This window comes from Dermacentor silvarum, chromosome 4 (genome assembly GCF_013339745.2).
Source record: "Dermacentor silvarum isolate Dsil-2018 chromosome 4, BIME_Dsil_1.4, whole genome shotgun sequence".
In the NCBI taxonomy this organism is placed as follows: Eukaryota; Metazoa; Arthropoda; class Arachnida; order Ixodida; family Ixodidae; genus Dermacentor; species Dermacentor silvarum.
Genome location: NC_051157.2, coordinates 30115415 through 30140110, shown reverse-complemented (window position 1 = coordinate 30140110; position 24696 = coordinate 30115415). Strand labels below are relative to the sequence as shown.

The 24696-nt window shown below is 45.9% G+C and overlaps 2 protein-coding genes across 5 annotated transcripts in view; both read left to right on the top strand.

The window, feature by feature from the left end:
* LOC119449697 (toll-like receptor 2 type-2) overlaps window positions 1–4505 on the top strand; it is a 63060-nt gene extending 58555 nt beyond the window's left edge. Inside the window, exons 2-3 of one of the 4 annotated variants that reach the window (XM_037712934.2) lie at window positions 817–953; window positions 1723–4505. In XM_037712934.2, the coding sequence (XP_037568862.1) occupies window positions 1752–4349 (2598 nt within the window). In that variant the 5' untranslated portion in view covers window positions 817–953; window positions 1723–1751 and the 3' untranslated portion in view covers window positions 4350–4505. Of the gene's footprint in view, window positions 1–816 lie in introns of all 4 variants that reach the window. The other 3 variants (XM_049665377.1, XM_049665375.1, XM_049665378.1) reach the window with 3 other exon arrangements.
* A 143-nt stretch (window positions 4506–4648) lies between these two features.
* LOC119448474 (solute carrier family 23 member 2) lies at window positions 4649–19877 on the top strand. The gene is made up of 11 exons (XM_037711757.2): window positions 4649–6529; window positions 7159–7206; window positions 7303–7347; window positions 8936–9076; window positions 9485–9642; window positions 10826–10955; window positions 11981–12162; window positions 14108–14222; window positions 16123–16264; window positions 18572–18825; window positions 19560–19877. Exons 1-11 carry the CDS (start codon window positions 6527–6529, stop codon window positions 19875–19877), a joined length of 1536 nt encoding a protein of 511 aa, XP_037567685.1. The 5' UTR covers window positions 4649–6526.
* The last annotated feature ends 4819 nt before the right edge of the window (window positions 19878–24696 follow it).

Sequence of the window (24696 nt, the reverse complement as noted above, 5' to 3'; positions counted from 1 at the left end):
GTAGTCTGAATTGTGAGCTCTCGAGAAAGGCGGATAGTGCAGTACCTTCTATCGTGAGTGGCATGCATTCATGTGAAAACGCATTCTATCTGTACTCACGTTACATCCTTTTGACTATCAAGCGGAGGCAAGTGATAAGTGTAGACAAAAGGACAGGCTACCCTATATCAATCGCTGACATGAATCTAAATCCCGGCTTTCATGCAAACCAGTGATATCCGTTCTTTGTTTTTGTAGCAGATAACCACGCCCTAACCTTAAACTCTGTCTCTGAAAACCACAAAACTTAATTGGTAGTACCATGGCTTTTGTTTTCGTTCCTATTGTTAGTTTCACGTGAAGTTGTTGTCATTAATCTCGGTGCTATGCTTCACGATTATTACATGTTCTCTTGAGAAGATCACCAGATTTTCATCATTAAAAACGTTTAAAAGCTGCGGGAAAATAATAATTTGGTCAAGAATTTCTATGCGAGTTTTGAAATAGGAAGTTGAATATTTATCAACATTGTCGATCTTGCGTTATTTTTCGGACGCTGGTATGTCTAAAACAGAGGGCCCCAATGGACGCAAAGCAACCCATTGTTTAACTCTAAGAACCGACGGAAACGTCACTACGTCCAGGATCTTCCTTGAGCACCAGAAATGACATAGAGACGAACCATTATCTGCACAGGAGCCTTTGTATGCAGTCTCATCTGCCCTTAAGCCTTGAGGGTTGCGGCGCCCATGGGTACTTTAAGGTTCTCATGTCATAAAAACCCAAGCTTGATTCGTTTTGTCGCATAACTGCATATTATTGGCTATTTCACCGCAGTGTACCAAAGATCTCTTCACAATGGATTTGAAAAGCCTTCGTGATCCGGCCTACCTGCCAACTAGAGACAACCGCGGGAGGTGTCGGGAGTGTTAACAATGAGAGACAGCCTTTACCGTGGTTGAACATCACTACAGGTAAGTAGTTGCCCGTTTTGTAAAGTACGGCGAAAATGCACTCGTAGAAGCAAATTAAGCCTATATAAATTTAATACACTTATCATGGACATGCATGTACACTCAGAAATATATGCTTTCGAGCGCCTAATATCTATAGATTGCCACCAGCATTGGTAAATAACCTTCTTTTAGCCATACTTGCAGTTAACAAATCTGCAGACATCTACTCTAAAGAAAGACTGAATGATTGGGGACAAAATGCAAGCTTGTTATTCCATAAGCAGTCTACAGGCAGGTTATAAACATTCTATGGACAGTCTGACCAAATTTTTATGAGGATACGCACATTTTTGCGCACTCACAAGGTCTGTGATTTTCTAATAATTTTCTATTTCAGACGAATAACGAAGACATTCTATTTTTGTTACTCTGTTCATCTTCTTTGTGAACGGCTGCCTGAGAGTCTTGCAGATGCAGAAACGTGAAATGATCATGCAAGCAGGGACATGAACAACGTTAGCTCGTGATGCAACGAGTAAGTAGGAAATTAAGTTTTCTTGTAATCATATGTTCAATTTCAGCCTTTCTTGTCAGTAGTGCGCAGTAATCTATCCCATCTTATGTTAAAGGTTTAATTGGGCCGCTACAGCCTTCGTAAACTCTACTCGCCTCAGTCTGATGTAATGAGCCCATTACGACACATGAATTTGAGCTAGTCAAACAGAAGATTAGGAGGTTGCTTATATTCTAACGAAAGTATACTAACTATTCTTCTGCGCCTACGCAGGCGGCGTCAATGGTCGGCACGTTAGGGCCATGCGAGAGGCGCCTACTATTGCGGCATGGCTCTGGCTCTGGCTACTGGCTTGGGGCCCGGGCTCTCGGGCCTGGAAGCGGGACGAGATGCCATCTCAGAGCCGGGCACGAACCCTCGACTCACTCTACATTTCGCCGCAGTACGCCGTTGCCCTGACCGTCGGCACGGGCAAATTGCTGGCCGCCTGGTCGCGCAACAACTGCGGCATCCAGCACACCAGCGACGGCGGCCTGGTCATCACCGGGCACCAATGCTACGAGGTGCCTATAGTCGACATGTCCACGTGGCCCGTGCCGGCGTCTGGCATTGCAATGCACCTCACATCAGTGCGTTACCTCTCTGAGAGGAGCTTCGCAGGCTTCGGTCCTGTACACCACGTGCGCCGCTTGGAGATGCTACAGAACAAGATCACCAACATTCGTGGGAGGTCGTTCGTCGGCTTCTCCAACGTCACTTTCCTCAGCCTGGCCGACAATCCCATCAAGTTCCTGTCCGGCGAGTCGTTCGTCGGCCTCGACAGCCTGAAGGTTTTGATATTATTCAGAACGTGGCTGCACGAGTTTTCTACTATAGTGGCGGCTATCAGTCCTCACGTGCTGCCCAGTCTCGAGATCTTGAATCTTGGCGGCACGCAAATCTGGCGCATAGAGGAGCACGATCTGGTTCCCATGAAAAATTCGTCGCTCAAGCACCTCCAAATCAACCTGTGCGACATGCTGGCGTTCATGCACCCTCATGCACTAAAGCCGCTCAAGCATTTAGAGGGCTTTTACTTCAGGGACAATTTAAACATGCAGCTCGAGAACATCGTCGACGTCATCACCAACATTACTCAAGAAACTTTTCGAGTTATCGACGTCAGTCAGCCAGTTTCGAAGACTGCCACGTACACAATCTTAGAAGCAGCGTCTCGGACAACGGCGGAAATAGTTATTTTTATTCGGCTTACAGACGCTACGTTAAGCAAAGACTTCTTTCCCCTCATGCCACGAGTGAAGTGTATAGTGCTAGAGTCTGGGAAGATAAGGGACTTTAAACCGAAGGCTGTAGCCAACCTTCCGAATCTTGAAGAAATAAGTTTTGTCAGGAACCAGTTTCTAGGGATTCCTTCCGGAATCCTGGAACCAAGACTAAAGGTATTGGACTTGAGCGGCTACGATCGGGGTTTTATTCAACTCGATGTTCCCGACTACGTATTTGACAAAATGTCTAACCTTAGGGAGCTTTATCTCCGTTACAAAGCATTGCCTTCACTAACAGAGTTTACATTCTGGGGTTTGGTAAGCTTAGAGAACTTGGACTTGAAGAAATGCTCTATAGATTCACTCCCTGAAGGAGTATTTAAGCACCTTAATAAGCTTAAGCACATCGATCTCAGTCGAAACCCTATATTTCGCCCCGGCTCCTCTGTTAATATGAGGGCGTTTCAAGGAATAAGCTCTTTAAAGACTCTCATACTTTCTGAAACCAAGCTAACAGACCTGACGACGTCATTATCATTTGAAGATCTTCAAAGCTTAGAGTACATGGACCTGTCGAACAATTCAATATCAGTGCTTCCCGACGGCTTCTTCGAAACTAGCCATAACCTCGAGCATCTGAATCTACGCCTAAACCTCATAGACAGTTGGAAGCCAGCAAAGTCATCCCTAGAAAAGCTTAAGAGTTTAGATTTGTCGGTTAACAAACTCCAGTATCTCAGTCCCGACGTTTTGGGAAGCTTTGACCGCCTTCACATCCTAGACCTCTCTGAAAACGTTTTTTCGTGCACATGTGGCATCCGCCCTCTCCTGGAGTGGCTGAAGGATACGAACGTCACGGTACGTTATCTGCCATACACTACGCTGTACGCGTGTAGTGATCCTTTAGAGCTGGGCGGGAAGGCTATCCTCACCGTCAGCTCTCTCCTGCAACGAACGTGTAAGCCAAACGTGCTTGTCAGTATCGCGTGTGTGGGCATTGTTATTCTAGTCTTCATCAGCTTACTCATAGCTGGCTACATTTACAGGCGCCGCTTCGACCGCTGGCTTCGGTCGCAGTCCACGGCGTGTTCTGCCGCCAACAAGGCGTACTTGTACGACGCATTCGTCTCCTACTCCAATAGTGACACTCAATGGGTCATCAGCAGGCTGCTGCCCCAGCTCGAGTGCAGTGCTATAGGAAACCTTAAGCTCTGCGTCTACGACCGAGACTTCGTTGCCGGACGCAACATCAGCGAATGCATCCTGGAGAGCATTAAGCAAAGCCGAAAGATTATCTTGGTGCTTTCCAACAGCTTCCTTCAGAGCCCTTGGTGCAAGTTCGAAACGGACCTTGCTCAGTACACGCTTCTCGAAGAGAACCGCGACGCCTTCATCCTGCTCAAAATCTCTCGCCTCGACGAGACGCTTCTGTCGCCAAAGCTGAACTACCTACTCAAGACGCGCATCCACCTGAGCTGGTCTCAGTCGCCCAAGGAGGAAATAGTTTTCTTCAACAAGCTGCACAAGGCTTTAACAGACGACGGACCTCCACCTTATTGTGAACAAAGAGCACCGGTTGCCATCAGAAAATTTATGTTCTTCAAGAAAATCAAGAGGAAAGCCAACCTCGTCTAGTTCAGGTTCATAATTTCCCCAAGATCATGTGTTCACTGCTGTGTGCTAGGAAATGTGTTGTGTGTGCTGCACGTAGTCATGCGAGTGAGCAAGTCAAATGTTTGTTGTTTTTTGCACGTCCCTCCTGTTAAATAAAATTGGTGCTTCTTTTCAAAGCACTTTCACAGCACCTGCTGGCGTATAATGCTAACCACTGTGCTTACAAACAATTCAGATGCAATCGTGTCGGTATTCTACATTTCATTTGTCAAAGTATATGTGCCTTCTGAACATGAGATTACGTGGTAAATTCTGACTTGTAACTCTGCGGTCATATTCATCCCCAACAAAGCCTAGACAAATCTCTGTAATATTTAATTTTTTATAGTTTTGTTTCAAGAGCAAAAAATGTGAAGTGACTGATCACACGAAATAAGAAGGTCGAAAAAGAATCGTGAAGATCACACGCAGTGTGGGAATCAGTGGAAGCGAAGTTTCGATGAGCCGGCAATGCAAAACGGCCCATCACGATAACAAACGCCCAGTGGATGGCGGCAACGAACACGTTCCGTACGGGTTCACACTATATAGGAACTTCAGTTCAAACGACAGACCAAATACCGCGGACGAGCCATTACGTGGCTCAGCGCCGCCCAATTACGTCGCACACACGGACAGATGTTCTGTTGGCAGTGCAAGTCATTGCGGATAAGCCGCGTCATGCTCGTCCGTCAAATTTGGTCCGTCGTGTGGACCAGCCGTGGTGGCGTACCTTACAGAGCAAAGGTAAGATTTATTTAGGGGCTATTGTCGAACGATCACTTTCGGTGATACCATCTTCTCCGAAAGATTTCGCTTGACTCGGCACCGGGTGCGCCGACGTATACAGCCGATAGCATTCCCGACACTGTACAAAGATAGCGAGCTTAGCACAGCGCCAGTCTTCGCCAAAGTAAATTAATTATGTGTTCATCCAGTAAATAGGAACTTCTCTGGATCCCGATCCCATGGGAAGGCCCCAGGGGTTATCGGTTTTGTCGTGGGAGCACTTCATAACACTGGGCCCCTATTCACAATTTGTTTTAATTGTAGCGAACGTTTTACGTGCCAAAGCCACGACCTGATTACGAGGTCTACCGTAGTGTGAGACACCAGGAGAACTTGAACCACCTGGGGTTCTTACACATGCACTTAAATCTAAGTAGACAGGTTTTTTCTCATTTCGCCTCCATCGAAATGCGACCGCCGTGGCCGGGATTCGATCCCGTGACCTCGCCCAAAAACGTTCTTACGCTAGAACTATTCGTGAGCAGATCCTAGCCAATAGGCCTGTAGGTCATAATATTATAATAGGCGGCCTACCAATAGCAAGCAGCACTTACAAATGAAAAGTTTTGTGAATGATGCAAAATGAGTTGCAAAATATCCAACATATTGGCGAGAAGTTACCAAGTAATAATACTCATCAGCGAAAGTTAGTTGACATATTCTGTGCACAGCAATGGCCAACATCTCAAGTGAAACCGGGTAGAGAAGCCTTGTACAGGTTTGTCCATTCAGATGGTCATAGCACCTGTCTGTCGATCATTTCCTAGTGTAATGGAGGTAAAATGGTGTCGTTGTGCAGTTCGGGCGCTATAAGTGTTTGCTGTCTGTCCTTACGCTGTTCTTTGCTTCATCTTAAGTATTATCAAGAATATGAGATGAATGACGCCTCACAATTGAACCACTGAAGCGTACTTGCTTTACTTGAATGAGTGCTTACTTGTTTTGTAGCCATGAGCGAGAACAATATGAACACAACAGACGCCTCATGGGCAAGCTTCATGCAAAATACGAAGACATAGCACTTACATTTCCTGGAAAAAAAATGAGTTTCTCCCGAAAGGCGAAGCATTGACAGGGTTATTATGGTTTACCAAAAGTTTACCTAAGTAGAAATAAGAGTACTTTAATCTTTAATATGAACGCCAGCGCTTAGTATACATGTAAAAAATACGGAAGTACAGGAAGAAGAAGCAGAACCGCCTATTGTTGTTATGCAGCCCCCGCTGTGTTTAAAAAAGATGAAGACGTAGATGAAGCACTAAACCAAGCGTGCTCGCGCCGGCACGTGAGGAAGAAGAAGAAGAAGAGCTGCACGCTCAAACGCTCACGTTCTCCGCTGGGTCCGCATCGAGTCTGCAGGAAGCCACAAAATGGTGAGTGGAACTCAGCATTCTAGCAGCACAAGCAAAAATATCAGCTCACTCACTTCTATCAAGAGCGTCCTAAACAGATCGACTGCCCGACGTGCTAAGAGTAATTTCTTCTTACGTTTCTGTCGATCAGTGATAGCCGTTCCATCATTTCGAATGCTCGTTCAAAACAACATGCGTTAACATGTCATATGTGGTATCGCTGTAATACAAGGGATGTATTAGCCATATATGTGACACGCTTCACTTTGTTTTCGAGTTGCAGAAGTTGCAACGTTTTGCGACTGGGCAATCTGAAATTAAACGTACAAGAAAGTGCATCGAAGAAACGCCAGCTTTGATAGTAGTGCGCTGGTCGAGAGATATGGATCGTAACACCGTAGTGTCGAGTATCATACAGCGGCCCCGAGAATAGGACGCAAACATCCAAATCGCCTCACGGTCACCGTGGACATGACTAGGTGCCATCAAGGTAGGTAGCACAAGTGCGATTGTTCGCAAATGAGAAAATAGCAGCCGAGAGATGGCTGCCACCTACAGGCATACACACAATGCCCCGACCGGAAAAACAATGCCGTCATTAAAAAAAAAAAAAGAGCTTAGCAATGTCTTTCGTTTTTCTATCCCCTCAGGAGCTCTCAGACTACAAAACGGGAACGCCACCGAGAGGCATGCAAGACGTAAGCCGAAATTCATCCTATTGAACTGTGAGCGTATCCACACCGCCAACATTCTGTCGCGCGCTACAAACGCAGGCATCGATGCTTCCAATGCAGGAAAATGTCGTCCCGACATCGTCAAGAAATCGTTTCCGCGCTCTGGTGAGTGGCGACCGGCGGTTGTGGCGGCATCTGTGCCTCGCTCCCGCAAACTTCGAACGCGCAGACCTTCCGCCACCTGTCCGCGCGCATCTGAATTCTATCGCTGCCTCCGCGGCGGCGGCGCATTCGAATGAGCTGAGTGCACTTGAGCGCCTTCGGGATTCGACTTTAACCGGGATCGTCAAATTCGTTGGAATCGTCGAATGCGAGGAATTGGACGATTTCCTGCTGGTGTACAGTTGGATCGTCGAAAGGGAAGTATACACTGGTACCCTAATTAAGGGCGCAGCCGCGTTTGGTACGAGCTGGTAAACCGTTTCAGCCAGCAAGTAGGCAAGATAGGGTGCAGTTGAAGCAACGTTTCTGTGGCTTGTCTTAAATGTTGCAAGCGAAGAGAGACAGAGAGAAAACTTCACTTAGACAGAAAAATAAAAAAAAAAGTGTGAATTGAAGGGAAATGTTCAATGGGCTGCAATTCAGCTGTAAAATGACCGTTTCGTCAAAGGGTCACTAAAGAGAAAAGTGATTTGAGCTGTGTTCATGAAAGCCCTTCCAGAATACCAAAAACGCTACTCTTACCACGAAAAGACGCTTGATAAGACAGAAAATGCACAGAAACAAAAGACGGGTAGAGACGCCGCCGCGAAGCATCCGCACCAGTTCGCCGCGACGTCATGCATTTTGACGCTGTCTGCTCAGGCCTAGTCACATTTCTATCAGCACTAATGGACTGGATTGCATGATAAAAGAGCCAAAGACTGAACTTGAGAAGCTTCAAAAACATTTACTGAACCACAACGGCCAAAATGCGATAAAATGCTTTGGAATCTGTGACGTCACACTGCAGTGCGGGCCATATACCATGTTTCAGCGCGACATCAAAATTGAAACTTTGACCGTTCGTTTCCTCTTCTAATAAGCAGCATAGTACCACAAAATAAACAAAATTAGACGTATAGTCACAAGTACTTTAGCAATATAAACTGATCAAATGTTTATTTTTAGTGTCCCTTTAAGTATCAGCTCTTAATTTTCACAAAATGTCGGAATTCTACGTCCTGGACCTTATGGGTCATAGCAAAATCACTCTCGTAATTGAAATGCCGGCTCTGTTGCGTGGACGTTTACGAACTAAAGGCTTGCTGGCTGCTTACATCCACTTTTGATATTTTTTTAATGATAAGTTTCAGAAGCTTCTGTGCAAACCCATAAATACCCCGATGACATTAAGGCTGTATGCCCGAGGACCCTACTCAAGACAATAGGATCTTACTGCTCATAATTCTACTAGCCCCACATTTTTCTCCGTTTGTCATTGGCGACCTGCGGAAGTTGCTCGAGTAGAATGTCCAATATATATACCGGGTCCTTTCTCCGTCTTGCTAATCTTGACTCGGCTTATTTCTATAGGGCGGCTGAAGCATACGGCTCGTGGGTAAAGGAGAAAGCTTTCACATAATTTCGAGTAACGAAATAACCGTCTCTCTTTTTTTTTTCCTCTGTATAAAAGGTCATTCAGCGTGTCAGCCTCACGTTCGATGCCCAGCCGTGAGCAAATTCATAGGACGCGCCATACTTCTCTCGACAGGGAAAGCTTCGACCGCGGCTTCCAGCGATGCTGCACTTCGACAAGGAGCAGCCGCACAAGAGGAAGCGAAAGAAGTTGGCCGCCTTTTACGACGTCCACGAGCAGCCAATTCTTATTTTGGCCTTTCTTCTGAGCCTGCAGGTAATAAGACGGCGTAATTTTGCTTTCAGACGCGTAGACAAACAACCATAACAATTTAGCAGTAGTACAGTCCAAGTAACTTGCCAGAGTACGATTTATTTAGCGAGGCATTGTTTGTCTTCCTTAAGAGAACCGTGACCCATTTTGCTCGGACATTGTGGTCGATCTTCGTGAGAAAACGTGTAATCGAGCTCCGACTGGCCGCTCATTATTGTGCTGCAGTGCAATGTGGTGCAGACACTGGAAGTGACACTACTAAAGAAACTCTTCGATGACCACTCAGTTGGCGCTCTGTACTGCAACACTGCTACCATCCATCTGTCTGCGTCATCGTGGCTGAATTTCCCAACAGAAATTCTTATCCTCGAGTTCTCTGTTGTAACTATGCCGTCGGTCCCTTTCCGGCAGCACTACATGACCGTGCAAGGCATGACGGTGCTCCAGCCCAAGGCACTGTCCAAGTACCTGTGCACGGATGAGGACAACCCAGCCATCGGGCTGCTGGTGGGCTCCAGCTCCTTCATCTCGGGCATCGGCACGCTTGTCCAGACCACCGCTGGAGTCAGGTGGGACTGCGTAACCAACTGCCTACAGCTTACTTGCGGTCCTCGCGAGTCGGTTCGGTCTTGTTGTTAGGAATGTTGAGGTAATGTACAGGATTTATAACCCTTGAGCGCAACTTCTCTGCCTCCGTAAATCACCACTACTCGAGAAAGTAAATTCAGTGGCGTTGCAAGAAATTGGCTAACGCTTCCACCTCTCTACAGAAGTGGTCACTGTTCTTCACTGACACTCCGTGGTAATTCATGAGCGAAATTTTAGTAACCGAACTCTTCAGGCGCCTACTCGAATGCACCGGAGTGAAGGTGCGTTTCTCGAACAACTCTATAGTCGTAAGAATAGCCAGAATCCGTAAACGAACCGCGGTGTCTTTAGTTCAGGGATGACACTGTGTGCCCCTTGTGGTGGAGTGGTGGAGACGTTTTGAGTCCCGTCTCAGAATGGAGAAAAGGTAGACTTCACCAATATTTTCAGTGCTTAGGCGTAATAAGTGTGTGCGCATACTGTAGCAAAGTGGACATTTGGGCGATGTGGTACGGTTCCATGATAATATTACCACGACATCGCCATGACGATGATGACGGCAAGGCCGACGATCTCACAGCGGTTGACGCGGTATTGAATTCAGGGCACTAAGGGAGGTTTCTTGTTTTATTTCTTGCGAAATACGTCAAGGAAGAATGCTAGGTGATTAAAAAACGCGTCGACATCTGCCACATAAGTCACGAAACCGGGATGCAGTACCTTAATAGCTGCTACTGTAATAATCAATTAAATAAAGATAGACAAATAAAACCTAAATAAAGGGATTAGGAAAGATTAAAGAGCCACCTAACCGAATGCATTGGTCGTTCTGGACCACCTGGAAAGTAGGGCGCAAGAAGAGCAGAATAATTACAAAATTATATTTCTACACCAAAAGAATACAAGGCTTAACAAAGCAATTGCGATAAGCAACTTGAGAATACTGTAAGCGACAAGGGCAAATGAAGCAGCTCTTTACTAGCGCCTTGGTGAGATGAACGAATGTGAAACTGATCGCCCTGAATATGGGGACTGAGCACAAGGCCAAGAGGGGCTATTCAAGTTCCCCTTATAATGCCGTAGTCTTTCGCATTTAATAATGGTGTAGGCAGAACCCCTCTGTTTTACGAAAGAGAATAACACGAACACTCATTGCCTTCGCAGGCTTCCCGTAATCCAGAGCGGCGCCGTGGCCCTAAAATCCCCCGTCCTCGCCGAGCTGAATTTTGACAGCACCCCGTGCCCGGACAACAGCACATTCGACGACGAGGTCTGGATGACAAGGCTGCTCGAAGTACGCTTCTACCTATTTCTCTTACCAGATTTATATAGCTGGTGATTTTGCATGAACGCGCGAGAAAGATAAAAATTGAATTTCGTAAGTTAATGGAAAATCGCCTTCTTAATAATTACTCTCCGTAGTTAAGTGGCCAGCTTCAGAGAAACACCATATGTCAGGCATTCGGTGTATCTGCTGATTAAAATAAAGCGTGAAACTTCGTAGTAATTAACGCTGGCTGGACAACCAAAACTTCAGACAGGCGCGAGTGCTCCGAAAAGGAGACTTCTCTAACGTCAGGGTGAAGGCCGCCCTTTGCCTTGACGAACAGTCCCCCTGTCAAAATGTTGGCAACCAGCTGAAGCTTCCCTTGTTCAGTAACTGTTGATTACAAAGTTTTAATCTTCTTGTGGGCATCCTGATTATGAAAATTTGTACTACATTTGTCAATGCAAACGCATGCCGAGTAAACTAATCGTAAGTGGGCTTAGCAATAACTGCAGTTTGTTCTTTGTTCGACAAGCGTCAAGCATAAAAATAATCTATGGCACTCCTAATCGTAGCTCTTGTACTAGTTGTAAACGTTAATTCATCTTCTGAGGTGCCTGAGCCGAAGACAGCTCAGGGACATAATAGCTTTTCAAGTCGGTTCACATTACCGATTCGTACCTTGATTAGGTGTTGAAAGCGCCATCTTTATCAACGCAGTGCAAGGAAGTACCTCCGCAGTTCCTTGTCGTAAAAAAACATTTTGACTTGCTTAGTAATAGGTGTAACATATTATTTATGCAGCATCATGTGGTAAGTTGACATGTCCATGCTGTATCTTGTGTTTTCATCTTAACCCTCGGTATTCGAAATGCACACCTATATTTGCATAAATAGTTTACGTATACTCGTTTCCGAGCTCATTTTCAAGAAGATTGAAGGCAGGGTCCATTGTAAGGCATAACAGATTGAGCGAGGATGTAGAATACGGAAATATTCACATTTTTTCATCGAGCCGACACTTACAAAAGTCCGAGGGCGCGCGATTGCAGGTGCAGGCCAGCACAGCCGCTGCCGCCTTCACTGAGGTGTTCATGGGCGGGCTGGGTGTGGTAGGCGTGTTCCAGCGCTGGATCACACCTCTCACCATGACGCCTGCCATCGCGCTCATCGGCCTCGACAACATCTCGGCCGCCACAGAACCCGCGAGCACGAGCTGGACCATAGCCGCGATGTGAGCAATAGCCGCTACCGAGTATCTCGCATCACACGTTTGCCTTTTCACTAGCGCATTCACTACGCCGATTCACTACGGAGCCTATCGGCATAACCCCTCTAGTCATGGTGAACTCATTTGTCTAATCAACTCCCTTTATGGCGATAACAATCATGTGGACACTCCAAGCGCATTTCTGCCGTCGCCGTCGCGGTGAGGTTCCGTATAAAGTGCAATGGTGATAAAAACTGCGACTTTTTTTAGTGGCACGAGCAGCGAATGACTCTTGTTTCTTAGGCAGCGAGTTCTAGTCGACCACCGACTTCCGGTTTGTGCGAAATAAAAAAAAAAAAATTAATTTCGAAATAAATAATTCAACATAAAACTGTATGAAATCGATGGTTCTGCTTAATGTTGATGATAGATATGACATCAGAGCATAATTTTAGTTACAAATTGAGTTAGTTAAGTGACAGGAATGATTACAAAACAGTTAGAAATCACTAATTGCTCTGCACCCATGTGGGTGGTGGTTTGGCTCCATTTGCGTGGCAGTTTCCCGCCACTTCCGTTCGCTCGCTCCTCCGGGTTCGGTTTCCCGACAGTTCCGTTCGTCATGGAAGTAGACGACGAGGACGCCGGGCCAAGTGTAGTGTGTCGTCGTGTTTCCAACGACGAGGACGCCGGGTCTAGTGCAGTGTTGTGTAGTTTACATCGTTTACATCAAGAATTCACCAGCATTCTCTGTGTCTGTGTCATACTTCACTTTAATAACAGGAAGTTAACACAAGGAAAACACAAAGTTAACCCGAACAATGCACCAGGGTACACCAACGCCGAGGTGTGAGTGACACTAGCAGACACCTAAGTCAAGGATCACGGTCGTTTCTATCTTTTTTACAGTTCCTTTTACTGGTGGCAAGGAAACGAGCATGGATAGTAAACTTTGGGTACATTGAATCCCCTGTGTATGCAATGTGGCTATACATTAAGTTTCGCAGCTGCACACAAGCATTTTTCTGAAGCTACTATACCGCGCTTGAAAGGATGTTCCACCGCGTTCCTTTATCAATTGCGAATGAAGAGTTTTTCTTCCCTGGTAATGGGCTTGCTTCCAATAATTCATTGCGCACGTACTGACTGTGCCATAAATATATATTTGATTACTCCCGCAATTATGAGGACTCACTAGAAAGAGCATAATCCTACAACTTGCACATTCTTTCAATGGAGTCTGTAGTGTCTTTAAATAAGATTATGTAACTTTAACATTAATCATACATATGTGGTATGTTCGAATTTCCCTCGTAAGAGAACATATACCACTGTCTTTTATGGGTTAACATATTAGGGGTGTGAAAGTGGAAAGTTCATCATAATTTGTGATCCAAGAGGTTAAATTAAGTTTTCTTGGTGTTTTTTTTATAAAGTTTCCTACCTTTATATTCTAACAATTTTAGGAGAAGGTTTTAAATTACGCAACAAGGTCACGTTTTGTTTGCCCGCGTCACTCAGACATTTGACCTTTTTCTGTGTTGTCTTTCTCGAAAAAATAAAAAATAAAGACCATGAGTATGCGCGCCTCGCTATTGAAGAAATGAGGCGCTGCACAATCAATCCTTTAATTTGCGGCGTGTTTACAAATAAAAGCCCAGTCTAAACAGGTGAATAACGATGCCAAGAATTCTGTTGAATGATGGGGACCCAAAATCATCTATCGTCTCGCGAAATCCGAGCGAGAAATGAATCGCTAAGCACTAAATATTACGCTCAGTTTGTTACTCCGGCGTCACTGAAAGGAGAGGCTTTGTTGTAAGGCAGAAGCAGGGGAAACCTTGGGAAGGTCAAAGAAGAAGAGGTTAGAATAAACGAATAAGAAAGCTGAGAGATGCAGTGCGGCATCGCTGAGCGAACATTAAGCCTGAAGTTGCGAACATTGTATTTATTTTGTGTTTTTCGGCAGCACCGCGGCGCTCATCACGCTCTTGTCGCACTACCTAAGACCGTGTCGACCATCTTCGGAAATGGCTGCCGTCAAGAGGCTGAACGACTGCATAACATTCTTCTCCATCCTTCCGGTAAGTATCAATGGTCTTTCAGAAGAAGCAGCAGCGGCTACTGATTACTCCCGCCTGTAAGTAGCCGCTTGCCGGAAAGAAAATATTTCGGTAAATGGCGTAAATGCAGGCTGGTGTTCAACGCTACGGCGCTCTACACGAGTGTGCTTGAGGGCTGTAGTGCAGCAGTTAGATCTAGCTGTCGCCGAGCTAACCTTGCCCGTGTGGAAGTATCGAACGACAGAGAACCAGTAAATGTAGCGCGCTGGAGCCAGCGACAAACAAAGAAGGAACTGAACACACTTGGTCAAGTTCCTCGGTTCGAGCGGCGCTGCGCCTTCGTTATCACCAGGATCGGCCGTTCGTAAGCGGGCATTAAAAAAAAATAGAATCGAGGGAATAGAATCGGAACATTATACCAACCTCGGTTGTATTAGGACTTCGATGTCATTTCGATGTCGTTCAATGACACAGGGTGGGGGTGCACAGGGTGAGGGCACACGAAAGGTATGTTCGAATTTCCCTCGTAAGAGAACCTATACCACTGTCTTTTATGCGTTAACATTAGGAGTGTTAAAGGGAAAGTGTATGTCCATGAAGCCGGTCACGTGGGAGAGGGAGAGAGGGGATGGGTGAGCTTAGAAGTGCATGTATATGTATGTGTATATGTATATATGTAGTTACATACCAGAAAAAAACGATTCTGGGTCCGGCCGGGGTCCGGCCTTCATCAAGTTATAAAGGCCGGGCTTTGGCCGTAACGTCAATAAATCGCTTCATACGCGCGTCTACTTCACAGTGTAAGTACGCATATATGAACTACTCGTAGAAAGGAAACCGAGTGACCCGATATTTATAACGCATATTATAAGGGGCCACGAAAGAATGGTTTCTCCTGACATGACTAATATATATATATATATATATATATATATATATATATATATATATATAGTTCATGATCGCCAGTCAGCCTCTAGATTCTGTGCAGGAGTACCTATATCTAGGTCAATTACTCACAGGGGACCCTGATAATGAGAAGGAAATTTACAGAAGAAAAAAAAAACGGTTGGAGTGCATATGGCAGGCATTACCAACTCCTGACTGGAAGCTTACTGTCGTTGAAAAGAAAAACGTACAATCATTGCATTCTACCGATGCTAACCTATGGGGCAGGAACTTTGAGGTTAACAAAGAAGTTCAAGAAGAAATTAAGGACCGCGCAAAGAGCGATGGCCCGAAAAATGTTAGGCGTAACGTTAAGAGACCGGAAGAGAGCGGTGTAGATCAGAGATGAAACTGGTATGACCCATATTCTAGTTGACAAGAGAAAAAAAAAAGAGTTGGGCAGGCCATGTAATGGGTAAGGCAGATAACCGGTGGAGCATTAGAGTTAACAGAATGGTGCCAAGAGAGGGAAAGCGCAGTCGAGGACGCCAAAAATTAAGTGGGATGATGGAATTAGGAAATTTGCAGGCTCAAGTTGGAATCGGCTATCGAAAGACAGGGCTAATTGGAGATTGCTGGGAGAGGCCTTCGTCCTGCAGTGGATATGAAAATAGGCTCACGATGATGATGATGATGATGATGATGATGATGATGATGATGATGATGATGATGATGATGATGATGATGATATAGTGCAACTGACAACTGGCGGTGGTCTGCTCCGGACCACCATCACTTGCACTTCGCTCCTTGAAAAGGCAGGGCGTTTCTCGAGTGAGCTCCTGAACAACACTTTGCAACGTGTTTAACTTGGTTTAAATCATGAATACCGGCACTTCAAAAACAAGCGACATAATGCTAACGCATTTCTCTCGCCTTTACCGCTAAATCGCCACTGAACTTTTTTTGTCTTGTTTTTACTGCTGCGTAGATACCGAGTTTCGGTTTTAACAAAACTTACTCGTTTTTACAGATCTTCGTCACCGTAGCCATCGTATGGTTCGTCTGCCACTTTTTGACGGTGAACAACCTTTTCCCGCAAGGTCACGCTGGTCGAACAGATCACATGGCAAGCGTCATAAGAAATACGACGTGGTTCCGTGTTCCGTATCCATGTGAGTGAGCGGCCGTTAATTCGTGTATATATACCAAACTCGTGACCGGTGTCTTACGAGCGTTCAAGTATTATGGCAGCATGGTGAAAGTCAAAACCTGGCCTAATGGAAAATGTATTTTTGTGACACCGAACCACCTTCTGCTCAGTAGTTGGCTAGAAATCTTTTTGAGTGTGTCGTCGTGACTCTACGTACGATTCTATAGAGCTAACACGCGATGGAGCCCAAGTACAAACATTACGGTTGTGTAGGAGGAAGAGCTGAGTTACGGTGATAGAGGGTGAGCGAGGAATACGTTTTCACACAGCTCGTGCGCGCTGGGCTTACGGTGTGATTAGTGCGACTCACGGCATGCCAACGATTCTTGAATAATCAGTACCATTCTTTGAAAATAAAATTATGCAGTAAGCGAATTCTGCTAGCATAATAACCTATGGGTTATTTTAACAAGGAGGCTAATAAAGAGACCCCAGTGGCACAAAATAAAAAAAAAGAAGGTAGGTTGGCAGAAATTGGTAGGTGCAATGATAAGAGATAGGAAGAGGGGAACCTTGGATTTGAATTATAGGGCAAAAACATGTAGCTGATATTCTTGATGAGGTAAATAGGAAGCAAATGCAATGCGTAGAGCAGATACGTGGGGGTCGATTAGACTACCACAGTGGGTACCAAAGTTAGGAAAACATGGCAGAGAACGGAATAAAATCGGGTGGTTCACTGAGATTCGGAAGTTCGCAAGCACACGATAGATTCAGAAGATCAAAGAAATTGCTAACTTGCAGAATGCAAGGCGAGTCTGTCGTCCTGCAAAGGATGTAAAACAGGACGATGATGGTGGTGGTGATCAACAAAATGCCTTTGGGGGATACAAGCGAACACACTAGTGCGCGCATATATCATATCATATTCCGGGAGAAGAAGGACGCTGCATAATATACGCACAGTTTGAAAGTGTTGCTTCAAAAACCCTTTGCGCCTTATACTTCCCGCTTCCCACTCGTATATGGTTATATGCTCGCACTGTCGTCTTACGGAAAAGCCGGAAGATACTTTGGAGGCCAACCTACATTTCCATTATTTAACATGTCTTCCAGACTCCAAAGGGAAGGGCTGAACGCAAATGTGGGCGACAGCACTACAAGAGACCGCTAAGAACAGCGTGTGCAAAATGTATCTTCCGCTCTTGTCCGTGTCCTGCATTGCTTTACCTTGCGTAAACATGGTAGAGAACGGAATAAAATCGGGTGGTTCACTGAGATTCGGAAGTTCGCAAGCATACGATGGATCTTCGTGAGATCTCAGTGAACTTCCGAATCTCAGTGAACCACCCGATTTTATTCCGTTCTCTACCATGTTTACGCAAGGTAAAGCAATGCAGGACACGGACAAGAGCGGAAGATACATTTTGCACGCGCAACTGATTTCAGGAATGTAACGGATATATATATATATTGTAGCGACTTCAGTTAACACAGGTTTACAAAAAATAAACTATTTATTAAAGGACGAACTTGTGCCCAGAGCTAAAGGGAATCACTGTGTTGCCTGCGCAGCGAAAAACGTTCTCGGTCGCGTGCCACTGTTTTCGAACGCCGCTCGTGGTTATATATATAGTACACATAAATACCCACTGGCCGTATTCATAGCCATCGCCGTAGCACAATTGATAATTTGACGCACGCGTAATGCGGAGGTTGTGGGTTCGGCTCCCATCGGCAGCTAGTTATCTTTTCGAACGCTGTCATTTCCCTTTTCTTCGTTATTTTCTGCATTTTAATCTCAACCATAGTTCATACATATATATCGTGGCGACAAAAATGGCTCTAAGTTGAACTATTTGCCATAATGTAGGTAGGAAATTTACAATGCTGGCAATAACCTATGGATTGTGTAGGACTTAGCGTAAATCTATACGCACACGAGGTCTCGTCGTTACAAGAAAAGGCAGTTGTGTCATGGGAAGAGGCATCATTGTGTTTTGTGGCTGTAACTTCCGTTCTCATAAGGCCACTGCAGTCATGACGCCATCCGTGACTGCGTTGACAAAAATCCGTGGTTTATTAAAGGACGACGTCTACCCTCATTTACTAACAGCAGCCCGACAGTCACAGAAAAAACTGGTGCTTGCAAGACGGACACATGCCCCAGGAAGTACGGAAGAACAAGACACATCTCAAGCATTTCCTTTCCCATGTTTCTCTTGTCTCCAGCTTAAGATGGTTCGATTGCTTGAAGAAAACTTCTCAACAAATGCATTTTCTGATCCAAATGAAAACGGCGCGCACGTCTCTCATTTTGCCTTTGCAGTCCAGTGGGGCACCCCTACGGCTCGCTGGGAGTCCATGGTGGCCATGGCGTTCGTCAGCCTCATCACCATGATGGAGACGGTGTGCGACTACTACGCGTACGCGGTGGTGGCCGGCCTGCCTCCGCCGCCACCGCGTGCCATCAATCGCGGAATATTCATCGAGGGCCTGGGATGCCTGTTGGCAGGCTGCTTCGGCACAGGCGTGCTTTGCGGCTCGCAGGACCTGAACCTCGGCCTGATCGCTCTCACCAGGGTACGACGTTTGTCCAAATGCCTTGTGCTGCCATCTCCACAGCCAGTGGGCTTCCTGTGGAGTAGCCCACGCCCATTTTCTACGAGTGATGTTTGTTCGGTGTTGGTCTTGGCGGGCCACGCGATACAGCATCGCAGCCATGAAATGGCTCTTGCTGTTAGTTGAGCACGGGGATGTGCAATCGTATATACGCTTCGATCGGAAGCAGTGCATTTTTTGTGTCAGTATAACGGCGTGCCCATACTGTGGCAATGAAGGTTTATGAACATATTCGAGGAAGTGGTCGCAGCTGTATTCCTGAAACTCTACTACTGCGCCCACCGGAGTGTCTGCGAAGGCTTTTCTTTTGTTGTTGTTCTTGTTTAGATGTAACGTGCCCCAGAATGGGTAGCTCGTGACGCCTGGGCAAGCGTTCATATCAATCTGATGCGATGTGACCGGTTCTTTGTGTATAGAAAGCCAACCCGAAATGAGAACCTGACCCATAATTCTGCTTTTACTTTGCCATGGGAAAAGGCAGTGCGTGTAATTAGAGAAGAACTTGTAAGGTTTTGAAACAGGGTGGAAGTCCTTCTGGATTGCCTACTTGACCACGCTTTTTCGGAAAGGAAAAGTGAAGTAACCAACTCGGCAACAGTGAGCTGCTATAGTAAAACTGCGCTAGTGAATGGCACACAACAAAATAGTGTGAACGAACCCCTCGGCAAACGCTTGCTCGCCTCGTGTCCATGCAGTGTGCCAGCCTACGCGTGGTCCAGGTGGCAGCCGTGGTCATGATCGTGCTCGGGCTGATCACCAAGGAGAGCGTGTTCATGCTCAGCATCCCCGCGCCCATCGTCGGCGGGCTGCTGCTCGTGCTCCTCTCGGTCCTGACGGGCGTAGGCCTGGCGCACCTGCGTTACGTGGACTTGACCTCATCGCGGAACGTGTTCATCGTGGGCGTCTCCCTCACCTTGGGCATTGTCATACCAATGCACGTCGGACCCGCAAGCGAGTTCACCATGACCCGCAAGTTATTTTCAGCTGTATTTTGGCAATGGCACTATAGATGAGTATAAAACACTGGCTATTTGTAAAAATAAAAATAAAAAATTAAATTATATGGTTTTACGTGCCAAAACCATGATGTGATTACGAGGCACACCATAGTGGGGGACTCCGGAATAATTTGGACCACCTGGGGTTCTTTAACGTGCGCCTAAATCTAAGCACATGGGTGTTTTCGCATTTCGCCCCTATCGAAATGCATGCCGCCGTGGCCGGGATTCAATCCAGAGACCCCGTGCTTTGCAGCTCAACACCGTTGCCACTAAGCAACCATGGCGCATATTTGTAAGAATTCCGTCAAAGCTTTAAAGAACATGGGCGTGTATTCACAAGAGAAAGTTCTTGCGCTAGAGTTGTTCCTATAAGCGCAGATATCGCAAAACCTGATGTCGGACATATCATTAGCGAAGGCGGCTGGCCAAAGGCAAATAGCACTTTGAATATAAAAGCTTCGTGAAATGGGCCCCTGGTATTCGCACATCGCAAATTTTGCTCGTGTGCTTTATCTCAAGCCGCGCGCGCCTACAAACACTTACAGTGACTTTTGTCCACGATCCTTAGCGTACCCGTCCTTCGTAATCACTAAAGGTTTTTTTTTTAATTTCTCCATCATTTAAGATATGCAACTACTTTCATGTGCTTAGTCATGAGCGTGTGTCCCTTTTCACCCGATTAAAGGCAGAGAAAGGTTGCTTCAATACCAAAGTTGCTCTCCATGTTCTGTCAGTAGCAGAAGGAATAGGAGATATTGTGTGGCTAGCCGGCAAGCAATATCAACGTGTGATATTGGCAGGGCCGGGCGCGCGTGCTGTTGCGAAAGGCTATTGTATCGACACCTGAACCACTTATACTGCAGTGACTAGACTATGCAACCTAGTTTCGGCATTGTTTCTTGTGGCTTCATCTAGTAAAAAATGACAAATTTTTAACGTTGATGGTTATCAAATGTACGACGGCCAGTGAAGCTGCACAAGTCCTCATAGGCAACGAAGGTGATAGAGCTGTCCCGCAGAAAGAAAAAAAAAGTTCTATTTGATAGTCCTGGTCAGGCCAGGCTGTCTCTAGCAGGGACGTCGCAGTGCGCTTGTGTGCGCTTGTGCATAGAGTAAGTAAGTAAGTGAGTGGTCCTGATCCCTTTTGACGCAGGGCAGGCGTTTGTAAACGCCACAGGAGATGTAGAAAACCAAGAAAGGAAATAAAGTGAGGCGTATAAAATAAAAAGAGGAAAAAAATGAAACACAGTTTGTCACAGTACAGGAATAGAAAAGGCACGTATCGATAGATGGCGCGCAAGTATCACTGGTGGCCCACTTGCGTCATTCCGTTATATATGACTTCGCCGATATCCCCGTAGTTGGCTCATTCAAGTTCACTTTATACATAATGGTGTATCGCGTGAGAACTCATTTCTGGGTGGAATCCGCATTGATTTTCCAGAGGTGAACGTGATCGACAGGGTCATCTACGCGTTCTTCTCATCGGGATCTGTAATAGGAGGCTTCGCGGGTTGCTTACTGGATCACACTATTCCAGGTAAGTGCTCCTCTTTTTAGTTGTTGTACAAATAAAAAAGAAGTTGTTATAGCAAAATACTGCCAATTGTCATGATGTATGTTTCTCGAGTGTCCCGTACTTAGTAATGTATTCCGTGGTAACGGATAATTTTTCTTACAGAAATACACACGCTATTTCACTCAGTGACAACGTGTAGTTTATGTCTTATCGATCGCAGACATATAAGGACAAGAAACAACTTTTTGAAGATATTGTTTTGAAGGCGTCGAAAATTTGTGTTGCAAACCCATTGTGCTCTCATTCTCAATATCGGATGTTAAATTGCTTAGAGCGATTGAATCGGGCTTGACAAAGGCAGCATTCAGTCTGGTAGTCAGCATTGTTTTCTTGCATGCTTAAATGAAGGTCTCGCAAAAAAAAAAAACGTAGCTATCCACGTTTCTAGCCCTCAAACGCATCTTCTAGGGCGTTAAGTGTGAAAGAAATTCTATTTTACTAATAAAAATTATAAAAATGAGCGCAGTTTGCACTAGTGGTGCAAGGCTGGAGCGAACAGCAGATTTTGTGATCGGCCAAGCTACAGCCAGGGTCACTATCCCGATGACGCTGGATACTCAAACGCAAACTCTCGCGTTCTCCTTCTCGAAACTTGGGATCTTCGACTCGACGACGCCTCTTCTCGGCTGCAGCTTCGGCACGGTATTCCGGATCGGCTCGCCGCCGACGCGCAGATCCTCTCTTGGCCGCACGATGCGCTTCAAGACGCGGCCTGGCGAAAGGTTGACATGTCAGGCGAAGCAAGGCACATGTGGTTGCTAGGCGACGCAAAGTGACGTCATGGCTAGACGGAGCAGGAGCAGGAGCGCGCGCCGGTGCGGAGCGGCGGTGAAGCGAGGCGCATCTGTGCCAAATGGTTGCTAGGCAACGCGCGGTGACGTCATCGCCAGGGTCTGTTCCTGGTCTACGCTATACGGGCCAACCTCCGGCTTAAGCAGCTCCGCTGTTAAAAGCACCATAAACTGCTAAATTTGGTGTGCGTTTGTAGACGTGCCAGCTATGCAATAGTTATGGAATAAATCTCACCAACACAGCCCTTTAAGTTATTACGTTCTCATATCGACCATTTCATTACCATTGCTGTGAATTATGACGTTAACTGCCACATTGCACGAGACGTCCTCTAAGTTCCATCTGTGTCTGTGAGACATATAAAGTTGCCTTTGCACACACAACACCTCAAGTCATGTCATTGATACTGAAAGCAAACCTATCGAATGGATTCAATCATCATCATCAAGAGCCTGTTTAAATTCTACTGCTGTGCAGCATCCCATTATCTCAACGTTACGTCAACAGAACTTATTCTCTGCATACAACTTTTCTAGGGCAGTCCATCTCATCAGTTGTCAAACGACTTCTTTGGCATACGGCCATTATGCTAATAAATTACCGGATATCTACGATTCTATGAATCGCATAATGTACCGAACTAACACTTTTAATGTATCGTAATCTGGAATATATTACGTGCTTTTTGCGCTTTAAGTCAAGTATTACGTGCTCATGTTCAGTCATTAATCCGTACTGCCATACATTTACTTCCGTATTGGACCTAAAAGGAGTTCGCAATGCAGTCGTGGCATTCGGCTCTTAAACGCCTGATTATATGTTGTTGCAGAGTCGGCGTCAAACGTTTACGAAGAGCGAGTTGTGCGAATAACCTTAATTTCCGTTGAATTCTGATACGATCCCTTGATATTCAACGCATCATCAGCGCATCTTCCTTCTCTAGCACGTCGCTGTGACGTATAGCCTTCACAGTCTATTACATAAGCTATACCATAATACCAGTTTTCATGATGCCCCAAGTACTCGTCCGCAATACGTGTCACACTGCATCTATCATAACTACAAGGTTGAAATTGAACCACGTAAAATTAATATTTTTTTGTTGTTGTTGAGACTCTTATACCGCGTGAATATTCTTCCTGCACAAATACTTTCTTAAAGAAAAATGGTTGAACGCGAAGCTTTCTCCCATGCAAACTGAATCAAAGTAAAAGTTCAAAGCCAACGACCACGCAATGAACCAAAGAAATGCTGAGTGACCCGGTGCGATGCATATGTGATTTGATTGCTTGTTTAGGATTGTATTTTGTGAACGTTGAAGTTGAATGAAGACACATTTCGTTACGTTGCATAGCCTTTATTTTAGATCATGTAGCCGTTGATTACACGCGCACACACACATTTTCACGGACGACTCCACACCTGCATAGTATTGCCTTGTGATCGCTGTGGTAGACGGTCAGAGGCTCTGCCGTTGCCGATACACGAGATTGGCCTTACGGGCACGAACGCGCTCGCGATTACGTTCGCGTACGGCAACCTTTTCTGCCGTGCGCTGCACCCCCGGCCTACCCATGGTGACGGTTGGGAATGATTCGCGTGACGCGCGTAATGCAATTCAGATATACCTATACAGTTCGTCTGGGTAGCGTGACATTGCAGTTCCTATTGTTCTTATCGTTACAACTGCGACTGTAAACTGTAGTGTTCTGCGATACGTATCTCGTGCGCCGTTGTTCTATTGTGTGCGCAGATGCGCAGATAGTTCCATTGTGTGAGTTGGCTTTCCTGCAGTACGTTTTCGGCGCTCACGGACAAATCAGGGAGGCATAGAAAGCTTCGCTTTAATAAACATTTTTCGCGAAGTCTTAGCTAACATTGTATTACTGGGAGCATTTTCGTTCTGCAATAACGAGTGTGACTCCGAATGTCTGCGCGCGTGTCCAGGCACTGAGGAGGAGCGGGGCATCCTGAAGATGCGCGAGTGTTTCGACGAGGCCGGCGCACGGGCCATGCTTGCGCGCGATCCGCTTCGCCATTGGCAGTTCTACAGCGTGCCGTGCTTCGAGAAGCTCCTGAGGAAGTTTCCCGCGCTGCGCAAGCTGCCCGTGATGCCCGAACGAGAGCCGCACGTCTCCTACGTCGAGGACGAGTGACGCCATAAGGGCGGGAGCCCATTCGTTAAAGACAACAAAAAAGTGCTTATATAGTTATCAGTTTATGTACATTTTTTGGTGCGTAGATTTGACGCCGTTCAAGGTGGTAACCGGTGTTGTTGTCTTCAACGAGAAAAAAGAAATGTTTGCAGACATCTGACATGATTTACGAGGATAAATCCACACGCGAACAAATATAGAGCGACTATAAACTGCGGTATTGCGTTTCCAGGTTCGCCTGCATTTGTAACAGCTTGAGGCCTAATTCAAGCTTCACAGTGAACATTTGGGGTCCACACCTTGC

Bases quoted from the DNA above. Each gene is read 5' to 3' on its own strand.
- LOC119448474 (XM_037711757.2), top strand. The intron at 12,163-14,107 runs GTGAGCAATAGC...GTTTTTCGGCAG, and splicing joins AGCTGGACCATAGCCGCGAT to CACCGCGGCGCTCATCACGC. The intron at 16,265-18,571 runs GTGAGTGAGCGG...TTGCCTTTGCAG, and splicing joins GTTCCGTGTTCCGTATCCAT to TCCAGTGGGGCACCCCTACG.